Source organism: Engraulis encrasicolus, chromosome 16 (assembly GCF_034702125.1).
Source record: "Engraulis encrasicolus isolate BLACKSEA-1 chromosome 16, IST_EnEncr_1.0, whole genome shotgun sequence".
In the NCBI taxonomy this organism is placed as follows: Eukaryota; Metazoa; Chordata; class Actinopteri; order Clupeiformes; family Engraulidae; genus Engraulis; species Engraulis encrasicolus.
In genome coordinates, this window is record NC_085872.1 from 39,406,788 (window position 1) to 39,433,820 (window position 27,033).

A 27,033-nucleotide genomic window follows, 5' to 3' on the forward strand; every position below is an offset into this window, starting at 1 on the left:
GATATAACTTACAAGAACAAAACTTTATTTTTCCAGTCTTGGCTGGACAAGAATATCATCTTGGTTTCACAACTATTTGATGAGAATAGTGTATTATTTACATATAGAGACTTTATGGACAAGTTTTCTTTTCCTGTACCACCTAAAGAATATGCAATAATCTTTGATGCTATACCTTCTGGTATCAGGTTTCTTCTTGACACCTGTCCTAAAGGTCTTTGTCAGTCTCCGCCAGACTTTAATCCCTCTTCTCTCTTTATTGATGGTAAGCTGTTTATCAGCAATGAGTTCTCTAACAAAAAAATAAGATCTATCCTGTTGACACATAATAGTTCCACCCCTGCTTGTGTTAGTTACTGGAATAATAATTTTGAAAATATCAATTGGTTAAGATTTTGGTCACTCAGGAAACAATTTATGATCACAAATAAAGTAGCTGAAGTCTCTCTCAAGATTATACATAGATGTTACACTTGTAACCAAAGGCTGTCAATATTCTCCCCCATTTCTCCTGATTGTTCTTTCTGTCTCTCTCACCCTGAAACTGTGGAACATTTATTCTGGAGCTGTAACTACTCAAAAGTGTTCTGGTTCTTTTTGACTGACTTTATTAAAGAATGTATTGACAAGGACTTTACACTGACCATGGAGGTCATGTATTTTGGTGCTCCAGAGGACACAAACAATACCACACAACGGGACTATCTTATCAATCTATTTCTTTTTTTAGCAAAATTTTTTATTCACAAATGTAAAGTCCAAAAAAGAAAACCTTTATTTTTCATTTTTAAGAAGGACTTAAAACAGTACCTATCTTCAATTCATCATTCAATGTGCCCTAATGCAATTAATACACGTTTAAAATGTACAATGTATAACATCCGTAATCATCTCTAGTTTGTTCTTATATGTTTGTGTGTCTTTATACTTCCACAATATTTAATGAAAATCCTACTACATTTAGTGGATGTATAGCTGTTATCTGTAAACTTGATTCTTTTTTTGTATCAGATCCTTTTTAAAAAAAAAAAAAAAAAAAAAAAAAAAAAAAAAAAAAAAACATTGGAATCCAGTGGTAGCCTAGTCAAAGATTCTCTATTCTAGTTTAACCAGAGACGATCTAAATGCATTAGAGCAGGGGTTCCCAAACTTTTCCCCCTGCGCACCCCCTTTTACATTTCAATGTCGTTCGCGCACCCCCTAAGCGAATGTTGCACAGCCGCACATTTTGGGCAATCCTCATTTCCAATAGCCCTGACGTTATTTCTGCCATTATTACAAGTCTAGGAGTTATACATTACACTTCAGATGGACCCTTCAAGCATACAATTCACCAAACAATTAAAAACTACATAATGTTCATGAATTCTGTATAGAAACACACATATCAGCCATTGCTCTATTCAGCTCATGCACCCCCTTATGGCAGGCCGCGCACCCCCAGGGGTGCACGCACCCCACTTTGGGAAACCCTGCATTAGAGAGTCTTTGGTTTAACATTCTGTCTAAGAGCCTATCCCTAATGTGAATCTGGCTTGAGTGCTGGGCCTATAGACCTACTGCCGTACAAAGGCAAAGTACAGTGACTACATATTTTGTCAACTTTAAAGGGACAGTTTGGTCAATTTCAACATGCAGTTGTAATGCTCACACTACCCTGGACTTGTCAGTGCCTGAGATTTTTTCTTCTTTTTCTTCAGCCGTTTCCAAGATCCTGGTCATTGTAATGGGGGCAGCTCTTTGTTTACATTTCAAAAAAACATTTTTATTTATTCCCAAAAACATCCAAAAGGTTATAAAACATCAGCAGACAACTAGCAAACAGCAGTACCTTTTGGGAAAATATTTGGAGTTGGCCTATGTTTCATTTTTAAAAAATGTAAACAAACGCTGCCCCCATTAGAATTGCTCATATCTCGGAAAGGGCTGAGCCGAAAAATGTGGCATCACCAGGTACTCACAAGTCCAGGGTAGCGTGAGCAATACAACTGCATGTTGAAATTGACCAAACTGTCCCTTTAAGATTAGACTGAAGATACACCTCGATGTGATGACAAAGCATCCTGGTGCATGCCCCTTTCATAGCCGTTGTTATGTAATATTTGCAGTAACTACAATATCCAAACTAATACCAAGGCTTTGAAGGCACTTATGTGTCAATGTTACAAAGCTTCAATGTTGGCACTTGTAGGTCAGTATAAAGGTGCGCGCGCGTGTGTGTGTGTAGGTCAGTATAAGGCGCGCGCACGTGTGTGTGTGTGTGTGTTAGAGGATGACATTTTTCAGGAATTCCCGTGGGTCCTGCGGGATTCCCGCGGGATGGGAGTCAAAATTTTGAAGATGAACGGGAGCGGGCAGGCTGGAATAAAGATGAATGGGAGCGGGCAGGAGCGGGAATAAAAATGAATGAGAGCGGGAATGCTTGCTTATTTTTTCATTTAAAAAGCCTATGAAACGGGAGTGGGATTGATTTTGAGTGGGAGTGGGCAGGATTGGGAGACATTCTACTCAGGACGGGATGGGATTTGTTTATTTTACTCCACTCCGGGACGGGACGGGATGGGATTTTTTTTCTGGGACCGGGATGGGACGGGAGTGAAAATCCACTCCCGTGTCATGCTCTAGTGTGTGTGTGTGTGTGTGTGTGTGTGTGTGTGTGTGTGTGTGTGTGTGTGTGTGTGTGTGTGTGTGTGTGTGTGTGTGTGTGTGTGTGTGTGTACCTAGCTGTTTCCACGTAGCAGGATCATATTTCTACTTGTAGATATTTTCCTCGTTACATTGTTTTTTGCCTTCCGTTTCCACGTAAGCAGATTTTTAAAAACCCCATGACAAAAATTATGCTTTAAAAATATCCCAGTTAGGGAGCTAATGTGCACGCGTTACAATTGAGTTTTTTTATTTATTTGTTATCCCCATATTGCGTTTCCACCTAAACAGGAGAAAAACATACCCACAGCCTTCCCTGCAACGTGGAAACAGTAGGCCTACCTTAGTTATAACGTAATAATAAGCCTAATGATAGGCTAATAATAATTAGTTACTCGTACTGATAGCAACCAGTAGGCCCTACAGTATGTTTTCTTCATGGTTGACAATTTAAAAAAATGACGATAGCCTTCTGCTTTAAGTATGGGGCGCCGTTTGTAAAGCTGACTATGCTGAAAATTTCAGCAACATTTTGTCACATTTAGCTGAAATTCCATCAACATTTTGTCACATTTAGCTTAAAACAGTGTTTTTAAAACGGTGTGAATTTTTCAGACTCCCCTTTTTGCATATTTAGAACAATGAATGTTAAATCTAAATAATGTATCTAAATGTTAAATATAAATATAAATAATATATAAAAATGTTCAATCTAAATGTCAAATCTAAATAATAAATCTAAATCTAAATGTTAAATCTAAATGTTAAATCTAAATATTAAATATAAATATTGAATCTAAATGTTAAATATAAATGTTAAATCTAAATATTAAATCTAAATATAAATGTTGAATCTAAATGTTAAATCTAAATTTTATATGTAAATGTTAAATCTAAATCTAAATAATATATCTAAATGTTAAATCTAAATGTCAAATCTAAATAATAAATCTAAATGTAAATGTTAAATATAAACTTAAATCTAAATGTGGAATTTAAATCTAAATGTTAAATCTAAACCTGAATGTTAAATCTAAATGTTAAATCTAAATGTCAAATCTAAATGTTAAATATAAATATTTAGATTTAGATTTAACATTTAGATTTAACATTTAGATTAAACATTTTTGTGTTTGTAACTTAACTTATCTAAATGTTAAATCTAAATGGTAAATCTAAATCTAAATATTTAGATTAAAGATTTAGATTTAACATCTAGGTTTAGATTCAACATTTATATTTAACATATAGATTCAGAGTTCACATTTAGATTTAAGTTTTATATTTAACATTTGGATACATTATTTAGATTTGACATTTAGATTTAATATTTAGATATAGGCCTATTATTTAGATTTAGATTCAACATTTAGATATAACATTTAGATTTAACATTTAGGTATAACATTTAGATTTAACATTTAGATTTAGATTTAACATTTACATTAAACATTTAGATTTAATATTTAGATTTAACACTTAGATTTAGATTTAACATTTAGATTTAATATTTATATTTAATATTTATATTTAAGATTTATATTTAGATTTAACATTTTTATATATTATTTAGATTTATATTTAACATTTGGATACATTATTTAGATTTAACATTTATTGTTCTAAATGTGTAAAAAGGGGAGTCTGAAAAATTCACACAGTTTTTACAACACTGTTTTAAGCTAAATGTGACAAAATGTTGCTGAAATTTTCAGCACAGTCAGCTTTACAAACGGCGCCCCATATTTAAGGCTATTCATGAGTGCTTCCAGGAAGGTGTCTTCCCTTCCGTAGGTCGTTCAATCGTTTTCATTCACTACAGCGCCTAATCTGCTCCCCATGTTTGAAATTACAGAGTTTTGCATTCCGAAAGACCTTTCCGTGAGCTTCCAATTGTTTCTGGGGGAAATGTTTGGTTCATTTAATTCTCCGTGTTAAGGTGATTTTTCGCTTGCCAAATAGTGCGCCCTACTGACACCATTGCGCATGACTAAAAATGCAGAGAGAAGTGGGCTCGCTGTGTTGTTGAGTGGGAGTCTTTTGCCGCTCCAGATCAAAACAACGAATACGTGAATGTAATTTTGAAAGGTGAGATGATATATTGTAATACTGTTGTTTAATATCGGTGTTCAGGGCTTATAAAAGACGTTAAAGTCCTCGATGTGTTTATTTGGGCGCGGACTTGCCGAAAACACAAGGGACGAGTAGGAGTTTCCGCAAGCTAGATAGACAAGGCCTGGTGACCCACATTCGAGCACTGCGAATGCGAGCGGGTCGTGAGTGCGAGGGCGAATGTGTGTCAGTGCGATGATTGTATTCACGGACTGTATGGGCTCGTCCAATACATTTCGGGAGCATTCTCTTTACAGCACCATTGTATAGGATTGTGGTATTATTTATTTGCATTTCCGCTCACATACTATTAACCCTTCTTCTTCGAGCACGGTACAGTATGGTAATCGCTGTATATTTACGTAGCCTACTGCAAGTTTATGCATGACAGCTTCAGGCTTCAGCCTTATGCAAGGGACACGACTTAGCACGCTAGCTATCGAGGAGTTGTATTTAGTAACTCAATGAACCCACTTATCGATTCATCCTGAATGCTGCGTGGCATTTGTACACCTACAAAGCTTACCTGACATAAACCGTAAGCTATGCTTTCGATATCTCGGAACAACAACCTACTATTAAAAGGTAGTCAAATTAGCTACGATGCTAACTAGCCGCCACTGGTGAGTGATTTTCATGCAAAGGTCCATGTTAGTCATCTGGGTTTTGAAAACATGATTATATATGACGAATACGAGAGTAAATTGACTTGTCTAACATGTGTCTTGTTTCTCTGCCTTTTTAGAACGCCACTCGACCCGAGATCAGTTATAGTGCATCACCACAAGGTCTAATGTAAAGGCAGATGATGCTTACTGGAAACGTGTTAAAGGCTATTGGCGTGTGCCTTGGCTGAAACGGACTGGCATGTCTACGTCAACTTAAGGTTGGTGTGTGTGTGTGTGTGTGTGTGTGTGTGTGTGTGTGTGTGTGTGTGTGTGTGTGTGTGTGTGTGTGTGTGTGTGAGAAATGAAAATGAGGTGTAGTTCTAGCTTGGTATTAAAGTCATTTTAAAGGTTTGTGTGTGTGTGTGAAATGAAAATGAGGTGTAGTTCTAGCTTGGTATTAAAGTCATTTTAAAGGTTTGAATATTCACGTTTCTCTCCATTGCCTTTACTGCAGGGACGGAGGCAGGAATGTTGGTCTGCAGTCTGTTTTCCTTCCACTCAAGTAATCAGCAACTACAGGGGGAGTGCGATCTCGTCTGAAAACTGTGGTTCTGCAGCTGCCTAGTGGTACTTATAAGTTATAACTTACATACACATCTCAATCATGCTCCTGAAACCTTAGTCCCTGTCTCTGCATGGCCCCATGACCCCTCTTCCATACCTGCAGTCCATTTATATGTTAAACAAAAGCCATTCCTCTTCTACTTATACATTAAAAAGTCGGTGTTGTGTGCTCCAGCAGGCGCTGCTCCCAATGTCTTCCTCACGCCTGAAAAGTCTTCCTCCATTAAGGCAGCCCTGAAGCAACTCCAAAATGACAAGTATTGACAGGTAACAGCAGTAACTTAAAAAAAAATGATGGGGATGAAGATTTATTATGCACTCAGGACATCCTGATTGCATTTAACATGCAACCTACCGAAACATTGGTCTACAAACAGTTTTATAAACTGTCCTTACTTTTCTTTGTCTCGTAATTAGTGACCCATGTATACTGATATAGTTTGAATCTATATTGTTTCTTTAGCCGGGATGATTTGTTCGATGGATCGGTTGATGGATTGGATGATGAGAAGGATCAAGCAAAACGGTGAGTTGGTCATCATGGCATTAACTCCTAAAGAAATAAATTATCATTCTATGAAAGAGAGGAATAAAATCAAGATTTAAGTGGCACACTTTCTCCCACACGCAGAAACAAACGAAACAAGTCAGAGAAGAAGCGCAGGGACCAGTTCAATGTACTCATCAAGGAGCTTGGCAGCATGCTGCCGGGATCCACACGCAAGATCGACAAGTCCACCATCCTGCAGAAGAGCATTGACTTTCTGCGCAAGCACAAAGGTAAGGTCGAGTTCAAGCAGGAAGGACCAGCTTTCACCCTAAGACATTTTATGGAGAGTTCAGAGCAGTGCTCTTGTGCAGGTTCTTTCTGCCAGGCAGGCACAACGTGTATTCACTGACTCTCCTGAAAGGAGAAATGCTGTTGACGTAGATGGCAAAATGAAGTCACAGACAATTTAGGATGTCCCATGAAATGAAAACACGATGGAAGAAAAAAACCTTGGTTGTCATTATGCGCACATTTAAATGAGTCGTAAAGCAGACCTTCACAGTGCACGTAGGGCAAGGTGTAAAAGTATACCGTAAATAATGCAGCAATAAAACGTCAAAACGGCTATGCTATAAGAGACAAGTGTGCACACAACTGTGTTTGCACGCAGACAAGAGAAGAACCAGACTTCAGTTCAAGTGGTGAACAGTATACTGAGTAACACATAGTCAGTATGAGAGTCCAAGTGATTCCAAGTAATGGTCAGCATACGAGTGTCAATGCAATTCTAAAGACTTCAGTGAGTACAGTATACTGGTTGGTAGAGATTGTGTGAAGTATGTAAGTTCTCAGTGCAAAGTCTGCCCAAAATAAGTCCAGTGGCAAGCAGTGGTAGAGGGAGTGCAAATTGCTGTTCTCACTTTCCTGGGTATTTGTAGAATTCTTTCTTTGCTGGACTGCATTAAATTATGTAAGGGATAACGGTGGATGGGGCGTATGAGGTTTGATTAAGATAATGGGGAGGTGGAGGCCCTAGAACTCCGGCCATATCATATTGGTCTCCTGGGTATTTTCTGGCGGACTGGAACAGTGCCGGTACCCGTACCCACACCAGTTACGGTTGGATCGACAGTGCTTATGGACCCAAGATGATACTTATGTTTTACATCATCTCTGTTTTTTAAGCCCATTCACCTTTGTTTCATCTGCAAATTTTACCATTGTGTAAAGAGACAAGGAAATAGGTGTAGACCACATATAATAGGGCCCTGGATTTGCAGCCTTGAAATCCAATCGTGTCATGTGAAAACCACTAGTTAGTTAGCTGACACTTTTAGCCAAAACAATTGACAGTGATTTTCAGGGTATTGGGTACAATTCCTGGAGCAATGTGGGGTTTGGTGCCTTGCTCAAGGGCACTTCAGCCATGGATGGAGGTGTAGGGAGATGTAAGGGTGGATTTCAAACCTGCAACCCTCTGATCTTGAGACCACTGCTCTAACCATTAGGCCATGGCTGCACTCGTAGTGCTGGAGAAGTGGTGTTCAATCCTGACTTGTGCTCTGTGGGTCAGGAGGCTGAGATCGGAATCAGTGCTGTACTAATATGCTTAACAAAAACTGCAGAGGTACATGGGGTTGATAAAGATGACTGAATTAAATGTTTTCACATTTTTTTTCAAAACATGGTGGAAGTGTAGTAGTAAAAGTGTAGTAGTAAAATTTGTATGAAACGTATCTAAGCACAGGTACACAGGATATTCTGTACCTCTAAAATGCGTGATGACTGAAGTGTTGAAAATCTGGTTAATTTTTTGGATTGTTTTGGATGGTAATTGCATGCTGCTTTAAAAGATGTGTTGGAAATTGTGTGACTGACCTCAAAGAGATGTAGGTTTTAAGGCGTGTGTGTGTGTGTGTGTGTGTGTGTGTGTGTGTGTGTGTGTGTGTGTGTGTGTGTGTGTGTGTGTGTGTGTGTGTGTGTGTGTGTGTGTGTGTGTGTGTGTTTCTCAGAAATTGCAGCTCAGTCAGAGTCCAGTGAGATTCGTCAGGACTGGAAGCCACAGTTCCTCAGCAACGAGGAGTTTACACAGCTCATGCTGGAGGTAAGAGGGCTGTGGTCTGTTGCCATGGTGCTATTTACCCTTTTTTAAATTAAAAGGATAGGTTTTAATGACACACTTAAATATCATCACTGGTTTTTGTAATGGCATTTTGTATTAAATGTATTTTTTTCCTTTCTTTTCCAGGCTTTGGATGGGTTTTTCTTAGCAATAATGACAGATGGAAATATCATATATGTGTCTGAAAGTGTTACTTCCTTACTGGAACACCTCCCTGTGAGTATTAAAATGTATCCGAATGTGATTACATTATCTGAACGTGATACAATGTTATAAAAATGTCTGAATGTGTTAACATCTTTTGTAATTATTGATACGTTTACACATAGAGAAGTGCATTTCATTATGCTAAAAGGAAACTATGTGACTATGAGGTGACTGACTATGTAATAAACAAAGTCATAAAGTATAACAGCTGTTGGGCAGATCCATGATGAGGTCAAGGGCCATGCTAACAGTGGCCCTCACCACTAGAAAACTAGAAAAGAATGTGTGCAGCCATTATTAAGGTAACTCTTGGCGTGCGTAGAGATGTTAATGTCTGTTTCTCTGTAATGCCAGTCCGACTTGGTGGACCAGAACCTCCTGAACTTCCTCCCTGAAGCGGAACACTCTGAGGTGTACAAAGCCCTCTCTTCCCATCCTGAAGGGGAAAACTTGAGCCCAGATTACCTCAAGAGTAAGTAGCCCAGGGACAGGCCACCCTGCTCCTCTGCTTGCTTGAACATGCATGTCTGAAATGATTGTTTCAGATCAACCATGCATATCTGAAATTGCCATTTCAATTTCTCTGCACGAGTGTGGAGCAATACAACACAGCATCAGTTTACTCACAGTTTCTCTTGAGGATGTTTACAGCAACAGATAGCTGTGCGAGGCATTAAGGAAACCTTATAGAACAGCTGCCTGCCCCTATGGAGAAATACACTGGACTGAACGGGGTATTTGTGATGGCATTTTTTTTTTGGAGTGGCCTGCAGAGCCCCCTGCTCCCCCTGGGGTGTCTGGTTTCCTTGTCATGACATCAGAGTGCAGAGTTCACTGATGCTGTGTGTCGTGTGCTGAACTCTCCGAGTACAAGGAATGTGTGGAAGAAGAGAGCGCGTACAAGGACAAGGACTTGCCATTTACGCAGTGTGAGGGATAATGGGTAAAGATGGTGTTGTATAGGGTCTGTAGGCATCATGGAAATTATGTTTGTGGGCATGGGTATGTCTGTTGTATGTCAAGGAGGGAGATTGCTGTCTCTGTGTCACTTAAGCTGTCAGAGAGAGAGAGAGAGAGAGAGAGAGAGAGAGATTTCTCAAAACTCTAGTGCGCGCACTTCCAAGTGTATCAACCTAATTAGTCACAACCAGTGATTGGATACTCTTTTTTTTTAAGTCACGCCCAGTGATTGAATACTCTGCAGAGTTCACCAAAGAGTATCCAATCACTGGGCATGACTAATTAGGCTGATACACTTGGAAGTGCGCGCACTAGAATTTTGAGAAATGCCCAGAGAGAGAGACAGAGAGAGAGAGAGAATGTGTAAGACAAAATGGTGATCATGTTGTTCTGACTTCCCCAGCCAAAAATCAGATGGAGTTCTATTGTACGGATCCATTGACTTTCACTAGCGTAGCGACATGCTCCCTCCTTTAACTTGTCTTAAAGCAAGACAACAGCTTACATGAAAAATAAGACACTTTACCACCTTTATAAACCCTGGCCAACGATTTTAACTGTATTAAGCCCCAAAATATTGGCATACCCCTTTAAGAGAATGTGTAAGACAAAATGGTGATCATTTTCTGTTCTGACTTCCCCAGCCAAAAATCAGATGGAGTTCTATTGCCACATGCTGAGGGGCAGCATAGATCCCAAGGAGCCGCCGGTCTACGAACACGTCAAGTTCATCGGGACCTTCAAATCACTGCATACAGGTAACCATAAGGACTTATGCCTTTGATGTGTGTTCTGTGCTTGTGTAGCCTAGATGGTAATTGTTAAGTACTTAGTAAGTGAAGATTTTCTTGCACACCTCCTTGGTCAGGTGCATAGGAGTGGAACCCCAAAGTCACCACCGTTAGATCAAAGAAAGCTCCCGCACACTGTTCACATTTGCATGGTTTAATGCAACGTTTCGGTCTATTGACCTTCTTCAAGCAATTCAAACCAATTGTTAAGTACTGCCTTGCTCTTGTACTCATACAACCCTTAATCAAATCGTTTATGATGCATGGATAAACCCATCGGCCATGTGCACACAGGCCAAACGATTTGAGATGTCCGTGTAAAATTGCAGATTGTGGCTGGGCTGGGTCAAAAATCATTAAATGGCAAAGCTTTATTTGTGTACAGCTTTTTTTCCTCGCTGTATGAGTTTTGAACTTTTTAGAATGTATTGATGTTATAAAACGTATTTAATCTCTTTATTTATATGGTTGTTAGCAGGGCTCTAAATTAACTTTTTCCACCACCAGCCAATTTGGCTAGTAGACATTTTTTCTTACTAGCCAAATGGAAGGTCAACTAGCCATTTTTTTCTCACCAAAATAAACCATGCGTTAATTATGTTGCTTTTAATTATTTTATTAAACTAGGCTATGTCCTCAACACAGATAAACAATATAAATATTATACTCAATATAATTCAGTCTATTCTATAATTATTTAGTAATTATATTTTTATTACCTGCATTTCATTATTTTTCATTCCATTTGCATATACTGCACAGACAGCCAAACACTAGCCTATTACCTCACACACCATCACCCAAACCTTATACAGTATAGGCCTACAACTCACACAAACACAGCATGCCTTCAACACTAATGTCACACACATACCAGACTTTCAACATACACTAGCCAAACACACACACAACCAAACACTGCAAAACCACATATCCCCTACACAGCATCACTTCACACACAGTGGGCCAAATACCATGGACAATGCACAGAAGACAGGTGAAGGGGAGAAGAGATGAAGGGAGGAGAAGGAGACGGAGAGGAGAAGGACAGGAGACACCCGCGCGCGCGCACACACACATACACACCTGCATTGTCTGCATTGTGTGTTTATGCTGCTGATGCTGCTGCGTGACACCTTCAAGTTCCTCCAGGTCAAATTAATATTAGGTTTACTTACGATGCGCTTGGAATGACAATTACCGTTACGCTATGTCAACTAGATATCCAATAACACCACGGACACCACGCTTAGGCTACTTTGTTACTTTCGTCGCTAGTTTTTGTTATCTTTTTTTTTCACTTACTCGTATATCCATGTCAAACTCGTGCAGGGTCTTTGCGATGGCGTGGGCGTTATTAGGAAACGACAACTCCATCGCTTGTAGTTGCGAGGACCTCGCAAATATCAGACGGCTTCTGACGGCAACGACACTGTTTTGACAGACAGCTGTCCTGTCCCTTCACTCACTCACGCCGTTTTCGCTCCACCAATACTCTATTTCACCGTCACAACAGTTACGCTGCTATTACTTGCATTCATCGACACATAACCGTGCTTTAACCACTGCCACATTATTTTTCATCTGACAAACCTACAAAACCAAAGTAATCGGCGCTAGTCCGCTCATTGAACATATTTTATTAACACTAGTTCGAGCGGCGCGCGGGTATCAAACACGCAGCCAATGGATGTGAGGCTGCCTTATTGTGATTAACGGTCAGCCAATGGGTGTGGGCTACATCATGACGGTAGGACTAATGTTCATGGGTAATGTAGGCAACGTTTTAACGTTCATCAGACGGCAGCTACAGATCTGTGCGGGCAGCTGTTAAACGTTCAGTCGGGCGCGCACTACCGGCCAATTTGGCTAGTGGATGATTTTTTCTACCAGCCAAAATGATTTTTCACCCGCATTTGGCGTGTTGGCGTGCGTTAATTTAGAGCCCTGGTTGTTAGTTTTGTAAATGTGATATGATGTTTTTTCTATCTGTATTGGCCATGATATAGCCATAGCTGCTGAAATGGCAATAAATGTAAACAATCAATCAATCAATCCTCGCTGTATGTGACTGCTTAGCCATGAAAGGTTTCATATTAGTTACCCCAGTGCTATGCGGTCTCAAACCTACAGGCACAAACGCAGAATCATTCCCGTCACACATCCTAACTTGTGAGTCATATGTATCTGATCGTCAAGTACAACAGATGTTGCCACACGTGACTGGCGGTTGCAGTTAATATTGTGTGGATTACTTCAGTTGCATATACATGAATTAAACATCAGGCAAAAAAAACCTAGAGGTTTTACGTCTTGGATTGTGCAGAGCACTTATTACTATTATCGGACAAAACAATATTGTCACAGATATATTTTTTTTTTTACTTTGACAGAGGTGTGAAGTATAGGTGTCAAGTGTGAGTACAGATGGAAGGAAATACTTGGCTCATTTTTATGTGAATGGCAATGCCATGAACCAGTCTCTACCCATGCCCATATGGTAGGCTGGGTATTCTGTGTACATTACGTTTTACTACAATTGATAGAAAATACTTCCTTGCAAGTATTTCTAACGTGATTGTTCTTTGGGTTTTGCTGATAGTGTTGTAGTAAGTAATTGCAGGTCAAGCAATGAGTCCTAGGTCATGGCAAATGCATACTTTAATGTTAAGCGATGTCTTGCTTTAAGACAACTTAAAAGAGGGAGTATGTCGCTAAGCTAGTGAAAGTCAATGGATCCGTGTAGCATGTAGCATGCTACACGGATCCATTGACTTTCACTAGCTTAGCGACATACTCCCTCTTATAACTTGTCTTAAAGCAAGACAACAGCTTACATGAAAAATAAGACACTTTACCACCTTTATAAACCCTGGCCAACGATTGTAACTGTATTAAGCCCCAAAATATTGGCATACCCCTTTAAAAGAAGTGGTTAGGTAGATTGGCCTGCCACAACACATTGCCTAGATGACCCACACATGAAAGTAATTCAGATAATAGGGCAGATTTGTCATTTGATCTGGTCCACCATAGTTTACCATAATTACCGTAGCTGTTTGTCTTCTGAGATCATTGCTTCTTGTGGTAAACACCCTCTTCTCTTCTTGGTTTGCATTTCTCCTTTAACCCCCATGCACTCGAATGCATCCTGTCACTGTCAGAACTGTGAAGTGACTCATTAGCCGTTGAATAGTAATGGCCAGACGAGCAAGGCAGATTGTATTAAGCCACTACTACAGTAAACTGTTTTGTTGAGCATGCAAGATTGTAGTCTAGTGTATGGTAAAGCTGCTGCACACCACTCTTTCGCTGACGACTCTGTGTCCTTTCTTTCATCTCCCCCCCCCCCACACACACAGCCCCAATGGTGACCAGGAACGGCTTGGCGGGCGTGCTGCAGCGGGCACTGCAACCGGCCTTCGATGATCAAGTCTGTTTCGTAGCAACTGTGCGGCTGGTCAAGCCACAGTTCATCAAGGTGGGTTCCCTTGACTGCACTCACCCGCACCTGCACCCCCCTCCCCCTCCCACCCCGCCATACGCCCATGCCCCTCATGTACATTGAGCAAATATTCACCTGCTATGAAAGCAGCTTCCACGACACAAGACACCGGAATCGTCTTGTGTAGTTAGTTAGTGTTTCCCTGTGTGTGATCCTTGCTTTTGTTGTTTCGATAGGAAATGTGCGTCGTGGAAGAGCCCAACGAAGAGTTCACCTCCAGACACAGCCTGGAGTGGAAGTTTCTCTTCCTGGATCACAGGTGGGATTCATATAAAATGCAGTAATAATAATAATAATATAAAATGCTGTAGTGGTTCTTGTATTCAGAGTGTCACTTTTTGAGTTCTAGAAATCGTGATGCATTGTGATGCCATTTGTGTGTGTTGCAGGGCTCCTCCCATCATCGGCTACCTCCCGTTTGAGGTGTTGGGGACATCGGGCTATGATTACTATCATGTGGATGACCTGGAGGCACTGGCCAAATGCCATGAGCACTGTGAGTGATGCTAACTCTGCTAATCTTAGCCCTCATACACACGTGTCACATGAACATCACTCCCGAGAGGGATCAGGGCGAGGCCCCCGCCAGGCGCCAGGGGGAATGCTCTGGAACTGCGTTCAAGACAGTCTGGCCAAAGTTAGAGGCAGTGGGCCGGGCTGGTCTTATCCATTTGATTCAAGTGTGTGTTGCTAGTCTTTATTGAGGTCTTTTCTTTTAATAATCTGTGTCTTTTTCTTCTCTCCCACCAGTGATGCAGTATGGAAAGGGGAAGTCGTGCTACTATCGTTTCCTGACCAAAGGTCAACAGTGGATCTGGCTACAGACTCAGTACTACATCACCTATCACCAGTGGAACTCCAGGCCGGAATTCATTGTCTGTGTGCATACAGTGGTCAGGTGAGACTGGAATAAGAGGGCAAAAGTGAGACACAAGCTGTTGGCAACGGTAATGCGGCCAACAGAAGGATTGAGTTGGCACAGCTGAGCCAGTTGTGTTACCAAAGAGGAAGTCAGATTTAGTCCCTCTCAAAAGGTCTGATGTTGTTAGTCACTGAGGTCAGGGCTGTGAGCCTTTTGTTGGTCTGTCCTCCTCGCCATAAAAATACACAACTACCAACACCATCACTTCCTAAATTTGAGTATGTAACACAGCACTTGCCGGTAAACAGGCAGTAAGGCGCCAACCATGCTTGACATACTCTGCAGGTTGATAAGAACAATGTTTGTTTTGTTTTATTATGTGTTGCTATGCAACAGCAAAATGATCTTTATTTCATCTTACAACAACATCATTTTGGCTATGTAAAAATATCATAGATGTGATTGACTGCCAACATTTGTTTTAATATATTACAGCAATACATTTCTTTCTTTTTTTGTGGCTGTGTGTCAAAACTTTTACTATGGTAAACGGACAAAGAAAGATCTCGACAGAGATATTGAGACGGTTAGGAGTCTTTTCTAGTGACTCACTGATTCACTGATGCAGAAAAGATATGAATGGCTTACAGTCTCCGTTAAAGTTGGAGGCAGAATTAACTGTTGAAACTAAACATGTTCAAGAGCGAGCATATGTTTAAAGTGGAAGGCACCAGCTGAACATTCGATCATTATTCATGTTGTATGTCTAGTGTGACCAGGAAGTACTGTTAAGTATTTCACTGTGGCTGTTTAACACTACAGAATCGCACACATTGCACAAGCAATTTTAGTGCAATTCTGTGTTTGTTTGGTAAAATAAAGGGGTTTTCACAAAACCATCTACTGTGGTAGCTGGTAGGCACCTTTATATTGAAATGATTACTGAGTGGATGGACTGCTGCATTTCACTTTAATGTAAATCAAATCCAGGCGTTAAAGGCTTCTTTTTTGTGTGTCAGTAGTATTTTTTAAATAATTTTGCTATTTGTCTACATATAGAATGTGCTTTACCTGACACCTATTGTGAAGTGAACCACCTAACCAAAAATCTAAGCTCCTTAATAGAGGTGGTGGGATTATCACTTGGGTTCTTCTTGGGTTCATTGCAGCTGGATTCTTCAAATGCATGTATTTCCACTAAGAGGAGGCAGTAACCCTTCTTGACTTATCTGCGATCGTAGTCGTACTGCTGGCAGCCTGGCACTTGATTTTTGTTATGATTAAAAAGCTCTCCCTTTCTGTTTCGTTTTCACTGACTATCTTGTGCTCTGTTTGCCCTTCTTATTTCTTCAGTTATTCTGAGGTGAGGTCAGAAAGGCGTCGAGGGATGGGCTTAGAAGAATCTCCCCCAGAGATCACTGACAAGGTGAGACTTCATGCTTCCTAAGTAACGCATCACCACACAGACTGCATTTACTGTATGATGGGACGGGAACCCTTCTTTTGGATAGGGATGGGGAGCAGATTACAGTGGGTGAAGGTTCATGTTGTCAAGCTGACATCATACTTAAAATGAAAGTTGAATTGAAAATATTTGATGAATTATGAATCACTGTATTTGTATACAACCAGGCTGGGTATAAAAACTGAGTGCCAGCCCACAGCTTGTCCCCATGCTTATCATCATGTGCTAACCTCCTGTTTCCCCCTGAGCAGAGTCAGGACTCGGGTTCAGAGTCGCAGCTGAACACCTCCAGCCTGAAGGAGGCGCTGGAGCGCTTCAGCCACAGCCGCTCTCCTTCCACTTCCTCGCGCAGCTCCCACAAGTCTTCCCACACCGCTGTCTCAGACAACACCTGTGGCTGTGAGTGCATCAAACACACATACATGCACACAAACACGCCTCTGTAGCAGCAAAATACACAATGACTCATCCACCATTATTGACTTTAGATGATGGATAACAATGACTCATTCACCATTGTTGACTTAAAATTACAGATAACGTCGTTTGATACTTTTTGTCGCATTGTCTCTATTTTTTACAGTCAACCACACACATACACACGTATCTGTCAACACATCACTTTTTACACACCATAAAGCTATAAACAAACTGGTTTAAGTTACTTTATTGTATTTTTAAATGAATGAATGAATGAATGAACACCTTTATTGCCCATAAGGGAATTTGGCTTGCGTTTTGGGAGCCATACAATAAACACTTGGACATACAGACAATTACAACATTATACAAAGACGAGACTAAACTAGACTAAAGAAGAAGAAAAAACCAAAGCATACAGAGTAGATTAAAATAAATTGTGTTCAGGGTTACTATATTGCACTATGAAGAGTAAGTTTTTTTTATTGATCTGTTTTTGCATTGTAGCCACACCTTCCAAGCTGCAACTGGATACCAGTGCATCACCTCATCCCACTGCCCCGTCCACCGTCGACATGACCTCACAACGCCGGTCTTCCATCAGCAACCAGGTTAGTGTTCGCGTAGTACAAGTCGATCAGGTGTCACACAGGCAGGCTGACCTCTCACCAGTTGTCTGAACAGTTTATGTATGTAGTGATCTGGGACACTATTATTATTATTACTACTTCACGACTACTGGTCAGGATAATAATGTCCTTAGACTATCATACTAACTGGCAGCTCAAGCTGATTACTAGAAAGGTGTTTTTTTTTTTTTTTAACTACATTACCTTTAGCAGACATGTTTATTTATGCAAAGCAAGTTATGATCAAGAAAACAATCTGCAGCATACAACATGTGGAGATATCCAGGCTGCGGTAGTACTGATGTGAGTGATAGATGAGCTGGAAATGTCTGGGGTGCATTTCTCGAAGCCATAGTTGCTAACTATGTCGGCTACTTTGTTGTTTGCCATTCAATTTCCCATAGACAACTACCCAAGTTGCTAACTGGCTAACAACTATGCTTTAGAGAAATGCAGCCCTGATGGTGGAGTTATGTTAAAATTTTGTCGTGCTCCTCCTGCAGTCCATGTGCTCCCAGACGACGGCGCAGAGCGTAACCCCATCTGTGGGGTCCCAGCAGCCGCAGCAGCAGCCACAGCAACAACAGCAGCAGCAACAGCAGCAACAGCAACAGCAGCCTCAACAACAGCAGCAGGTGCAAAACAACGTGCAGGTTAGTATGCACTCATATGCATGCAATAATAACACACACACACACACATTTGAATTTGTTTATTTGGACCCACTATTTAGAATTACATTACAGCATTCAAATATTTCTTGGAGGTTACACATCATGGGTACAAAAAAACCTAGCCTACCTCACACAGCAAGGCTACCTGTCACAGCTGATGCGGAACAGAACTTTGCCAGTTTTATGTGACCGTGCGCCACACACACACACAAAAACACACACATACATGCAATGCTTATATGATTGTCTAATTCTATTTAGCAGACATTAAGTTGTGCCTTTAAAATGGCATTTAGCTCCTTTTATAAAGTCATAGTTTTTCAGGTGTTCGAGAGCTCTGTATGAAGGGCTTTAAATGCATGGGATTATACATGTGTGAAGGCTAATAGGAGCTCCGCACTGCACTCCTCTCTGCACTGTGTCCATGTGAAATTTGTTCTTTTCCTCGTTATCCAATTTTCAATGAGATTTATCCATCTCGCCAAGCAAATCATTTTAAGGCCCAGATTAGAAACTAAACAATATGGCCACCAGACATCCTGTCGCATACTCTGACCTTTGACCCTTTGTTTGCGGCAGTTCACGGCGCAGTTGAACGCCATGCAGCACCTGAAGGACCAGCTGGAGCAGCGGACGCGCATGATCGAGGCCAACATCCAGAAGCAGCAGGAGGAGCTGCGGCAGATACAGGAGCAGCTACACCGCGTCCAGGGCCAGGGAACACAGGTAACCAATCAAATACAGGGCCAGGGAACACAGGTAACCAATCAAATACAGGGCCAGGGAACACAGGTAACCAATCAAATACAGGGCCAGGGAACACAGGTAACCAATCAAATACAGGGCCAGGGAACACAGGTAACCAATCAAATACAGGGCCAGGGAACACAGGTAACCAATCAAATACAGGGTCACGGAACACAGGTAACCAATCAAATACAGGGCCAGGGAACACAGGTAACCAATCAAATACAGGGCCAGGGAACACGGGTAACCAATCAAATACAGGGCCAGGGAACACAGGTAACCAATCAAATACAGGGCCAGGGAACACAGGTAACCAATCAAATACAGGGCCAGGGAACACAGGTAACCAATGAAATACAGGGTCAGGGACCATGGGTAAGCAATCGAATACGGGGCCAGGGAACACAGGTAACCAATCAAATACAGGGCCAGGGACCGTGGGTAACCAATCAAATACAGGGCCAGGGACCATGGGTAACCAATCAAATACAGGGTTTTTTGAATAGATATAGGTTTTCTTTTGTCCCTGTTTCTGTTAACCTACTGAACGCATGTCGTTAACAACTACCATCCTGTAATGCCATGTATGTGTGTGGTAGGCTGTAGTAGATATGCACTTGAGTATCTCTATGAGGGTGTGTGTGTGTGTAGGAGAATGTCTGCACCGTACAGGTCATTGGCGAAATACGTGTGTGTGTGTGTGTGTGTGTGTGTGTGTGTGTGTGTGTGTGTGTGTGTGTGTGTTTGTGTGTGTTTGTGTGTGTGTGTGGTTGTGTGGTTGTGTGGTTGTGTGGTTGTGTGGTTGTGTGGTTGTGTGGTTGTGTGGTTGTTGTTTTTTTTGTTGTTGTTTTTTGGCGTCATGTGTATCAGTGTTGTGTGTATGTGGCATCTATGTATGTCCAAGACAAATTTACTTTGGGACCATTAAAAGAATCTTGAATCTTGAAATACGGGGCCAGGGACCATGGGTAACCAATGAAATACAGGGTCAGGGAACACAGGTAACCAATCAAATACAGGGCCAGGGAACACAGGTAACCAATCAAATACAGGGTCAGGGAACACAGGTAACCAATCAAATACGGGGCCAGGGACCATGGGTAACCAATCAAATACAGGGTCAGGGACCATGGGTAACCAATCAAATACAGGGTCAGGGACCATGGGTAACCAATCAAATTCGGCCAGGGAGGGAACACGGGTAACCAATCAAATACGGCCAGGTACCATGGGTAGCCAGTCAAATACTGCCAGGTACCATGGGTAGCCAGTCAAATACTGCCAGGGAACACAGGTAGCCAATCAAATGCAGGGCCAGGGAGCACGGGTAACCAATCACATGCAGGGCCAGGGAACACGGGTAGCCCATCACGAGCAGAGTTTGTCTGCACACCTTCAACAGTTAACTGTGTAGTAGCAAGGACAATATAATAAGTAAGTTGATCGTTAACATGGACCAGTGAACATCATCACTGATTAACTACAATGGCCTAAATATGGTGTTCTCTCCCTAAAATACATTTAAAATGTCATCTTATATTGAAACCTTGATGATCCTTACCTCTTCTCCCAGATGTTCATGAGCTCTTTCTCTCGCTATTCTTTTCAATTGATGGCTATTTATTTATCTTGTATTCAAACCAATATGGCAGGGCTAGCAAGCATCAGGTTTAACCCAGTACAATGCTTCCCTCCCTCCCCTCCCCTTCACTTCCAGATGTTCCTGCAACAGGCTGCTACAGGCGGCAGCATCGTGCAGCTTCCCCAGGGTGGCGCCGGCGCTGTGCTGACCATCCAGGCCAGCCAGCAGAGCGTCAGCAGCTCCGAGCAGGCCACCGTCGCCACGGCGCAGCACGCCACCCTCACCCAGCATCCCCAGCAGCAGGCAGCCACGGCCCAGCCACAGGCCCTGCAGAGCACCACTCTGTCACAGGTCAGACAGGCATGCACCCTCTCTGGCACAGAGATTCACTTATTGTACTCACAGTGGACACAACAGACACATACACGCACACACATATGCATGCGACTCGCACGCACATACTAGCACAGATAATCATGTATAGGCTACATGTATTTAATATACATACAAATACAGACCCATACTCGTTCTCGCGCACACACTCAGTCACAGGTCACTACCAGTGGTGGACAGTGGTCTCCCTCCCAGCACACACACACACACACTCGTACTGGCACACTTGCATTCCATGTAGTGTTACTGTGTGTACTACAGCAAAGGTGGCAAGAGTGGCCCTGATAATTGACTTTGTGTAGAGGCAAAAGCGTTTCGGCAGTCAGTTGCATCAAAAGAGAAGTTTAACTTAAGTTAGCGGTTAAGCACTATGGTGCGGTTCAGTGTCAACCAATCAGAATGCCTCCAAGTCCCAAGCATGCCTCACTAGCTTCTTCCTGTGATCAAACATTAACATGCTTCACGTCATTGTTTCTTTGGCTGTTCTTGCTGCGTTTGGTCTGATCTAGTGCTTCTCAACGGGGCTCTATAGGAGGCATTGGGTAGTCCTAGGGGGGCGTTGAAAAGGATACAGCTGAGAGGGGGTGGTGGTTAGTTGCTATTGTGGGGCATTAGTCCATTTTATATTTTAAAACTAAGGGGGCTGTCGGCAGGCTTATGATGGGGTCAATGGGGCGTTGGGAGACTTATGATGAGGTCCAGGGGCCATTTGTTTCAATAAGGTTGAAAACGATTGTTCTTCAGATATTTAAACGGTTTTGCTGTTTGCTTTGGTATGTAGTTAGTGTCATTCACTCATTTATTTACTCACTGTCACTCCCATTTAGTTTACCACTCAGTCAACCTTATGCACCCTCACTGGCACAGACTCATTTGCTCATATACACACACTCACTCACTGGCTCACTCACTTAATTGTTCTCCCTTAAAAGCATTATCCATGCAGTTTTCCACTAACTTACTCCCTTTCACTCTCACTCACTCTACCACTCAATCACCCTCACTTAGTATCATTTTGGTATTGCAGAATATACAGAGAATTGTTCACTAAAAGTTTCACTTTTGCTGGGTGATTTGTGAAACCAGTGTTCTTCCTTGAAAGGCTTACTTGGCAGTTTTGAAAAGCATTATCGAAATGGGTCACCAACAGCAAGGACTGTCAAGCGTAGACATATAAATGGTCTTTCTTTATCCATGACGTGTAAAGCACTGTATTAAGCAGCTGATGTAATGGTGGACAAGATAATGGGTATTGATTCTTGGTGATGTCACTGAGACGTCTAGTGCACAGTCATCCCCCTTATAATCAGATATATATTCTTTCGCTCAACCAGAAGAGGATGATGGTGACGTAACACTTTGTTTTGGTGGTATTAATGCATGTCCAATGTCTAATGATGTCATCATTCAACAGACTTGTGCGATTTCCCCCCCAATACAATATCATCCTTCAAACAGATTGTGTGTGTGTGCGTGCGTGAGAGTGACGTGACGTCACCACTCAACCCATTTGTGTGTGTTTTCCTCCCCAGACTGCTCGTCCATCACAGGGTGCTCTCCCCGCGCAGCTCTACAACACGATGATGATCGCCCAGCCGCCCTCCGCCAACGTCATGCCCATCGTCACCAGCATGCCCCACACCCAGGGCACCACAATCACTACCTTCACCCAGGACCGACAGATCAGGTAAACACTATACACACACTGACACAGATGTTCTATACACAGACTGTCTCTGGACTCTCAGGACTGCCAGTACTAACAGACATGTTACTTGGGCAGTAAGAGTACATTTGTGTCTTTGTAATTAGTAGTTTCCACAAACATAGTAAAGACTTACAATGCTGTATTTAGCATTTTATTGCTATTCTTTCTAAATCCAAGTGCCCATCAACATAGTTTTCCATGGCATTGTTCTAAATGCATGGTTATGTTGTTGTCTTTGTTTTGTTTTGTTTTTCCTTTTTCTGTATTTGTGTTATTTTTCCGTCATATTTGTCTGTCCTGCTCTCCTGTAACGCACTACCGTCTCCACCTCCCTCTCCTCCAGGTTCCCAGCTGGTCAGCAGCTGAAGCTGGTGACGGCCCCCATGCAGTGCGGTGCGGTGATGGTGCCCACCACCATGTTCATGGGCCAGGTGTTGAGCTACAGCCCCTTCCCCCAGCAGCAGGGCCAGACGCAGGCCATCACTCTGCAGCAGCCACAGCAGCAGCAGCAGGTTGCACCGCAGGCCGACTCGCAGGCGCAGGCAGCCCAGGGCCAGGCCGTACAGACTCAGCAGGCTCCACAGCAGCAGGCGCAGTTCCTGCAGGTGAGCAGCAGGGGGCAGCAGCAGATGTTGTAGCTATAAGGTGTACTGAATGTATGTACAGGATTTTAAAATGACAGCATTTCCTCCTCCCACCACCAGGGCTGATATGAGAGCTCTAGAGCAGTGTTTCCCAACCTTTTTTGTCTCGCGTACCCCCTAAACCTCTTTGCTGTGCCATGAGTACCCCCTAATTCATGTTTTATATCGCTTTCCCTGTCCTGATGTGACTGCTCCATACATTTGTTATAATAATATCTTTCCAAGTACCCCCTGCAGTGTGCTCGCGTACCCCTAGTGGTACACGTACCCCTGGTTGGGAAACACTGCTCTAGAGCTTTGGTTAACGGGAACATTTATAATATAAATATTTACATTTTTCTTCTCTTGAGGTTTTTATTAATGCACATTTTTGACTGCTGTGTTTTTTGTTGTACTAACCCGACTGTTTGTTTTGGCGCAGGGGACACGTCTGCTTCACAGCAACCAATCCACTCAGCTCATTCTACAGGCAGCTTTCCCCATCCAGCAGCAAGGCACTTTTACTGCCACCACCACCACACAACAGCAGCAGCAACGACCGCAGCAGCAACAACAGCGTCAACCACAACTGAAGCCTCAGACTCAAAAGCCACAGAAAGCCCTGTCCAATCACCGGACAGATAGTGCCAGCACCCAATCACAATAAAGGAAGGGATTGGCTCTCAACATCTCGGTAGCTGACCAAACTCAGCCCGGGTTTGGCTAACCGAGTGGGCTCTGTGATTGGCTTTTTTTGTTTGTTTTTAAATCATTGTTTTGGAAAGCGCAGTATTGCCACAGGACCACAGCCGTATTCAAGGTTTTTGCTTTGCACAATTCTGGGTAACAGGAGATACCTTGGCATGCAAAGGAACTGGCTATGTTGTCCTGTAATGGAACGGGACACTGCTGATAAATCCTATTCCACCCGCCTGCCCACAACGTCATCATGGTAAACAGTTGTCCAGCCGGGTGCTTCTACTTCATCCATAATCACCGTCACAACCTTTCAATCAAACACTTCGGGTTTCTTTTTTCCTTTTTCCAAAAAAAATGACTTAAATCATTATTTATTCAGTTGGAGGAAAAACAAGACTGCTGGTTGTTATCACCAAAATCTTTGAAGAGGGCCGCTGTGTCTGTGAATGGTACAGTGCAGCTTGGCAGCGGCCATCGAACTGACTCTACCTGTATCTGTACAGTCTCCATGTAACATAACCTGTAAATATCCAAACATAAAGGAACAAGAGAAGCAAGTATTTTATAAGATGCATGACCAGTATAAACTTTTTATTTCTAGCTTTTGAGTTTGATTTTTATCATTTTGTTTTTTTTTTTTTTTTAATTAATTAATTTCTAGTGTCGTTCTGGTCAGGGGATTTTAGAGAACTCAGAAATGCTAAAGGATGGGGTTTTGAATTCTAATCTAGAGTTTGTGCAGATTGGTTCCGAGGGTTTCTTGGGGGTGTGTCACAGTTTGTTTAATACAGGACTCACACATAGGAAACTTCCATAGATCCTTGCTCCCAATAGGTGTATACACGTACGGTAACCATGGCTTTAGCCTTCCTAGACGGACCTTAGATTAACCATGCTTGAGTATTCCTGTAAAATACTGATCTTTATACAATGAAGTGCCAACAGGTGGTAAACTAGCAAGAACGATCTGATGTGTTTTGGGAAAACTACCAGTTAAATAGTCGATGCCAGTAGCTGTCAAGCCTCACATAGACTTAGGGATAGGACGGATTAAAATTTACATATATATGAATATACATATATATATATATATAGTTATACCAAATCATCCCCTGCCCACTCCCCGATACATTTTCTAGCACTTACTGTGATGATGCACACTAAAAACATGCTTCCCCACTTTTTTGTGCTGACGGATTTTTGAAATACACACCCAAGGTTGATGTATGTATGAGAGCACTTATATTTGTTGGAGCACTTCAGTGTGTGTGTGAGTGTGTGTGCGTACGTGCATGCGTGTGTGTGCGTATGCGAATGTGTGTGTATGCGAGTGCGCACGTGCGTACGTGCGTGCATGCGAGTGTGTGCGAGTGCAAGTGTGTGTGTGTATGCGCGTGTGTGTGTGTATGCGAGTGCATGTGTATGCGAGTGTGCGTACGTGCGTGTGTGCGTGCGTGTGTGTGTATGCGAGTGAGTGTATGCGAGTGAGTGTATGCGAGTGAGTGTGTTATAACAGTTTGCGCTTCCAGCCCAGCTGTCTTACAGTACATAACTTGCAGATGATGTAGAAGCTACAGAATGGCGTGCGTGCGTGCGTGCATGTCTCTCAGGGTTAGCTATACACACGGTCCATACTCTGCTCTGGAATTGTCAAATGTTTTGAGTGAGAGAAGTTGGGGGACACACGGTGGTCTTGTTTTTCTCACACTACTGCACAGCTACAGTAAGCCATATCGAATGCATGCTAATTGCTACTTGGATCTCACCCTTTGTTTTTGGAGGTGTGTATGCGGTGTACTTTGAATGTTTTCTTTGCATTGTTTGTGTGTGTTTGTCTGTGTGTGTCTGTGTGTGTGTGTAGGAGAATGTCTGCACCGTACAGGTCATTGGCGAAATATATGTTGTGTGTGTGTGTGTATGTGTATGTGCGGACACAAGTCCTTAGAATGAGGCACAGTAATGCAAACGCAGCACTGTAATGCAAAGTCTTGAGAGCTTGGGTGTATAGGCGTGTGTGTGTTTGTGTTTGTGTATGTGTGTGGTTTGGGAGTCGGATTGCAGAGGATGCGAGTGAGCATGAGTATGTATGGCTTGTAATGTCATTATCACACAGGGGTTCACCATGTGTTGCCCCTGGCGATAACCAATCAGTTCTTGCTTTGCAGTAAAACAGAACATTCTAGACTTCCTCCTCAGCTAGGTCAGGCAATTTACCTCTGAAGTCACAAGCATAATCCTTAGTGTGGAAACATTTTTATATGATGCAGATCAGAAACCTATTTTATTTTCTTACGGCTTAAAGGAGTTTAATGGTGCAGGGCATAGATGGCAGGGGCAAAAATAGACCGTTGTCACTGTTGAGTTAAAGAAGGGGTTTGATAGTAAAAGAGAGACAAAAAAAATTAAACAAGCTGTGACACTCAGGCTTTGTTGAATGATCTACTTCCAAATATGACCTTCCTTCATTTTAAACCATCCCCCTGTTTACTTTCGTGTTGTTGTTGTTTGTTGTTGTTGTTCTTGATACTATTGTTGTTGGTTGGTTGCTTTTTGTTGTTTCCAAGGACAATGCATTTACTATTCAGTGGTGTATTCTCAAACACAAATGACATGTAACTTGCAGCACCCCTTCCAAAATGTATGCCAAGTATGTAGGTGGACTGAATGATTATAAAGTAATCCTTAATCAGATCAACAACATTTCCCATCAATTCTAGTGTTTCGCAAACATTTTGTTTTTCTTCTGAACAGGGTGGAGAATTGGGTTGTTGCAGGAATCACATGTTAGGGAGATTTGGTGGTTTTGCAGAGGCCTTTTCCAGCCTTACTCAAAGTAATGAACATGCATCATCATCATCAATACTGTATGTAAACAACATGAGTGTTTCTAAGATGTTCTATGGTGCTACATTACAGTATAGAGTGTGTCATTGACATATGCTTTCAAAAAACAAAAAATCATGTCACAGTGGTGTCTCAACTGAAATGTCACAATTTTACAACTGTTTCGTAGACGAGTTTGCCAATAACCCGTGCCCCTTATTAATATTCAATATTAAAATAAACAGTACAACAATGTATATGTGAAATATCTCTCCTGTGCTTTTTTCTGACCTTCAAGAGAAGACTGCGAACTAAGAAATCAAGGAAACCATTCGTAACATGA

At 42.0% G+C, this 27,033-nt stretch overlaps 1 protein-coding gene across 3 annotated transcripts; it reads left to right on the forward strand.

Annotated features, from left to right (window-relative positions):
• Positions 1-4,645: 4,645 nt before the first annotated feature.
• On the forward strand, positions 4,646-26,950 carry clockb (clock circadian regulator b). 3 transcript variants are annotated; one of them, XM_063219584.1, is made up of 23 exons: positions 4,646-4,734; positions 5,504-5,644; positions 5,881-5,993; positions 6,166-6,257; positions 6,454-6,516; positions 6,622-6,770; positions 8,493-8,584; positions 8,729-8,818; positions 9,164-9,281; positions 10,414-10,527; positions 13,923-14,041; positions 14,242-14,324; positions 14,455-14,561; positions 14,816-14,963; positions 16,281-16,353; positions 16,644-16,791; positions 17,320-17,423; positions 17,945-18,094; positions 18,695-18,841; positions 20,580-20,795; positions 22,370-22,524; positions 22,889-23,150; positions 23,611-26,950. In XM_063219584.1, the coding sequence occupies exons 4-23, from the start codon at positions 6,241-6,243 to the stop codon at positions 23,833-23,835; spliced, it is 2,580 nt and encodes an 859-aa protein (XP_063075654.1). In that variant the 5' UTR covers positions 4,646-4,734; positions 5,504-5,644; positions 5,881-5,993; positions 6,166-6,240; the 3' UTR covers positions 23,836-26,950. The 3 variants fall into 3 exon arrangements, with proteins under 3 accessions (XP_063075654.1, XP_063075653.1, XP_063075655.1); XM_063219583.1 differs by having other exon boundaries at positions 6,169-6,257; XM_063219585.1 differs by lacking the exon at positions 4,646-4,734 and adding an exon at positions 4,887-5,381.
• The last annotated feature ends 83 nt before the right edge of the window (positions 26,951-27,033 follow it).

Excerpts from the sequence above, each read along its gene's own strand:
- clockb (XM_063219584.1), top strand. Across the intron at positions 14,964-16,280 it reads TGTGTGCATACAGTGGTCAG|TTATTCTGAGGTGAGGTCAG; the intron begins GTGAGACTGGAA and ends TTATTTCTTCAG. Across the intron at positions 18,095-18,694 it reads AGGTGCAAAACAACGTGCAG|TTCACGGCGCAGTTGAACGC; the intron begins GTTAGTATGCAC and ends TGTTTGCGGCAG.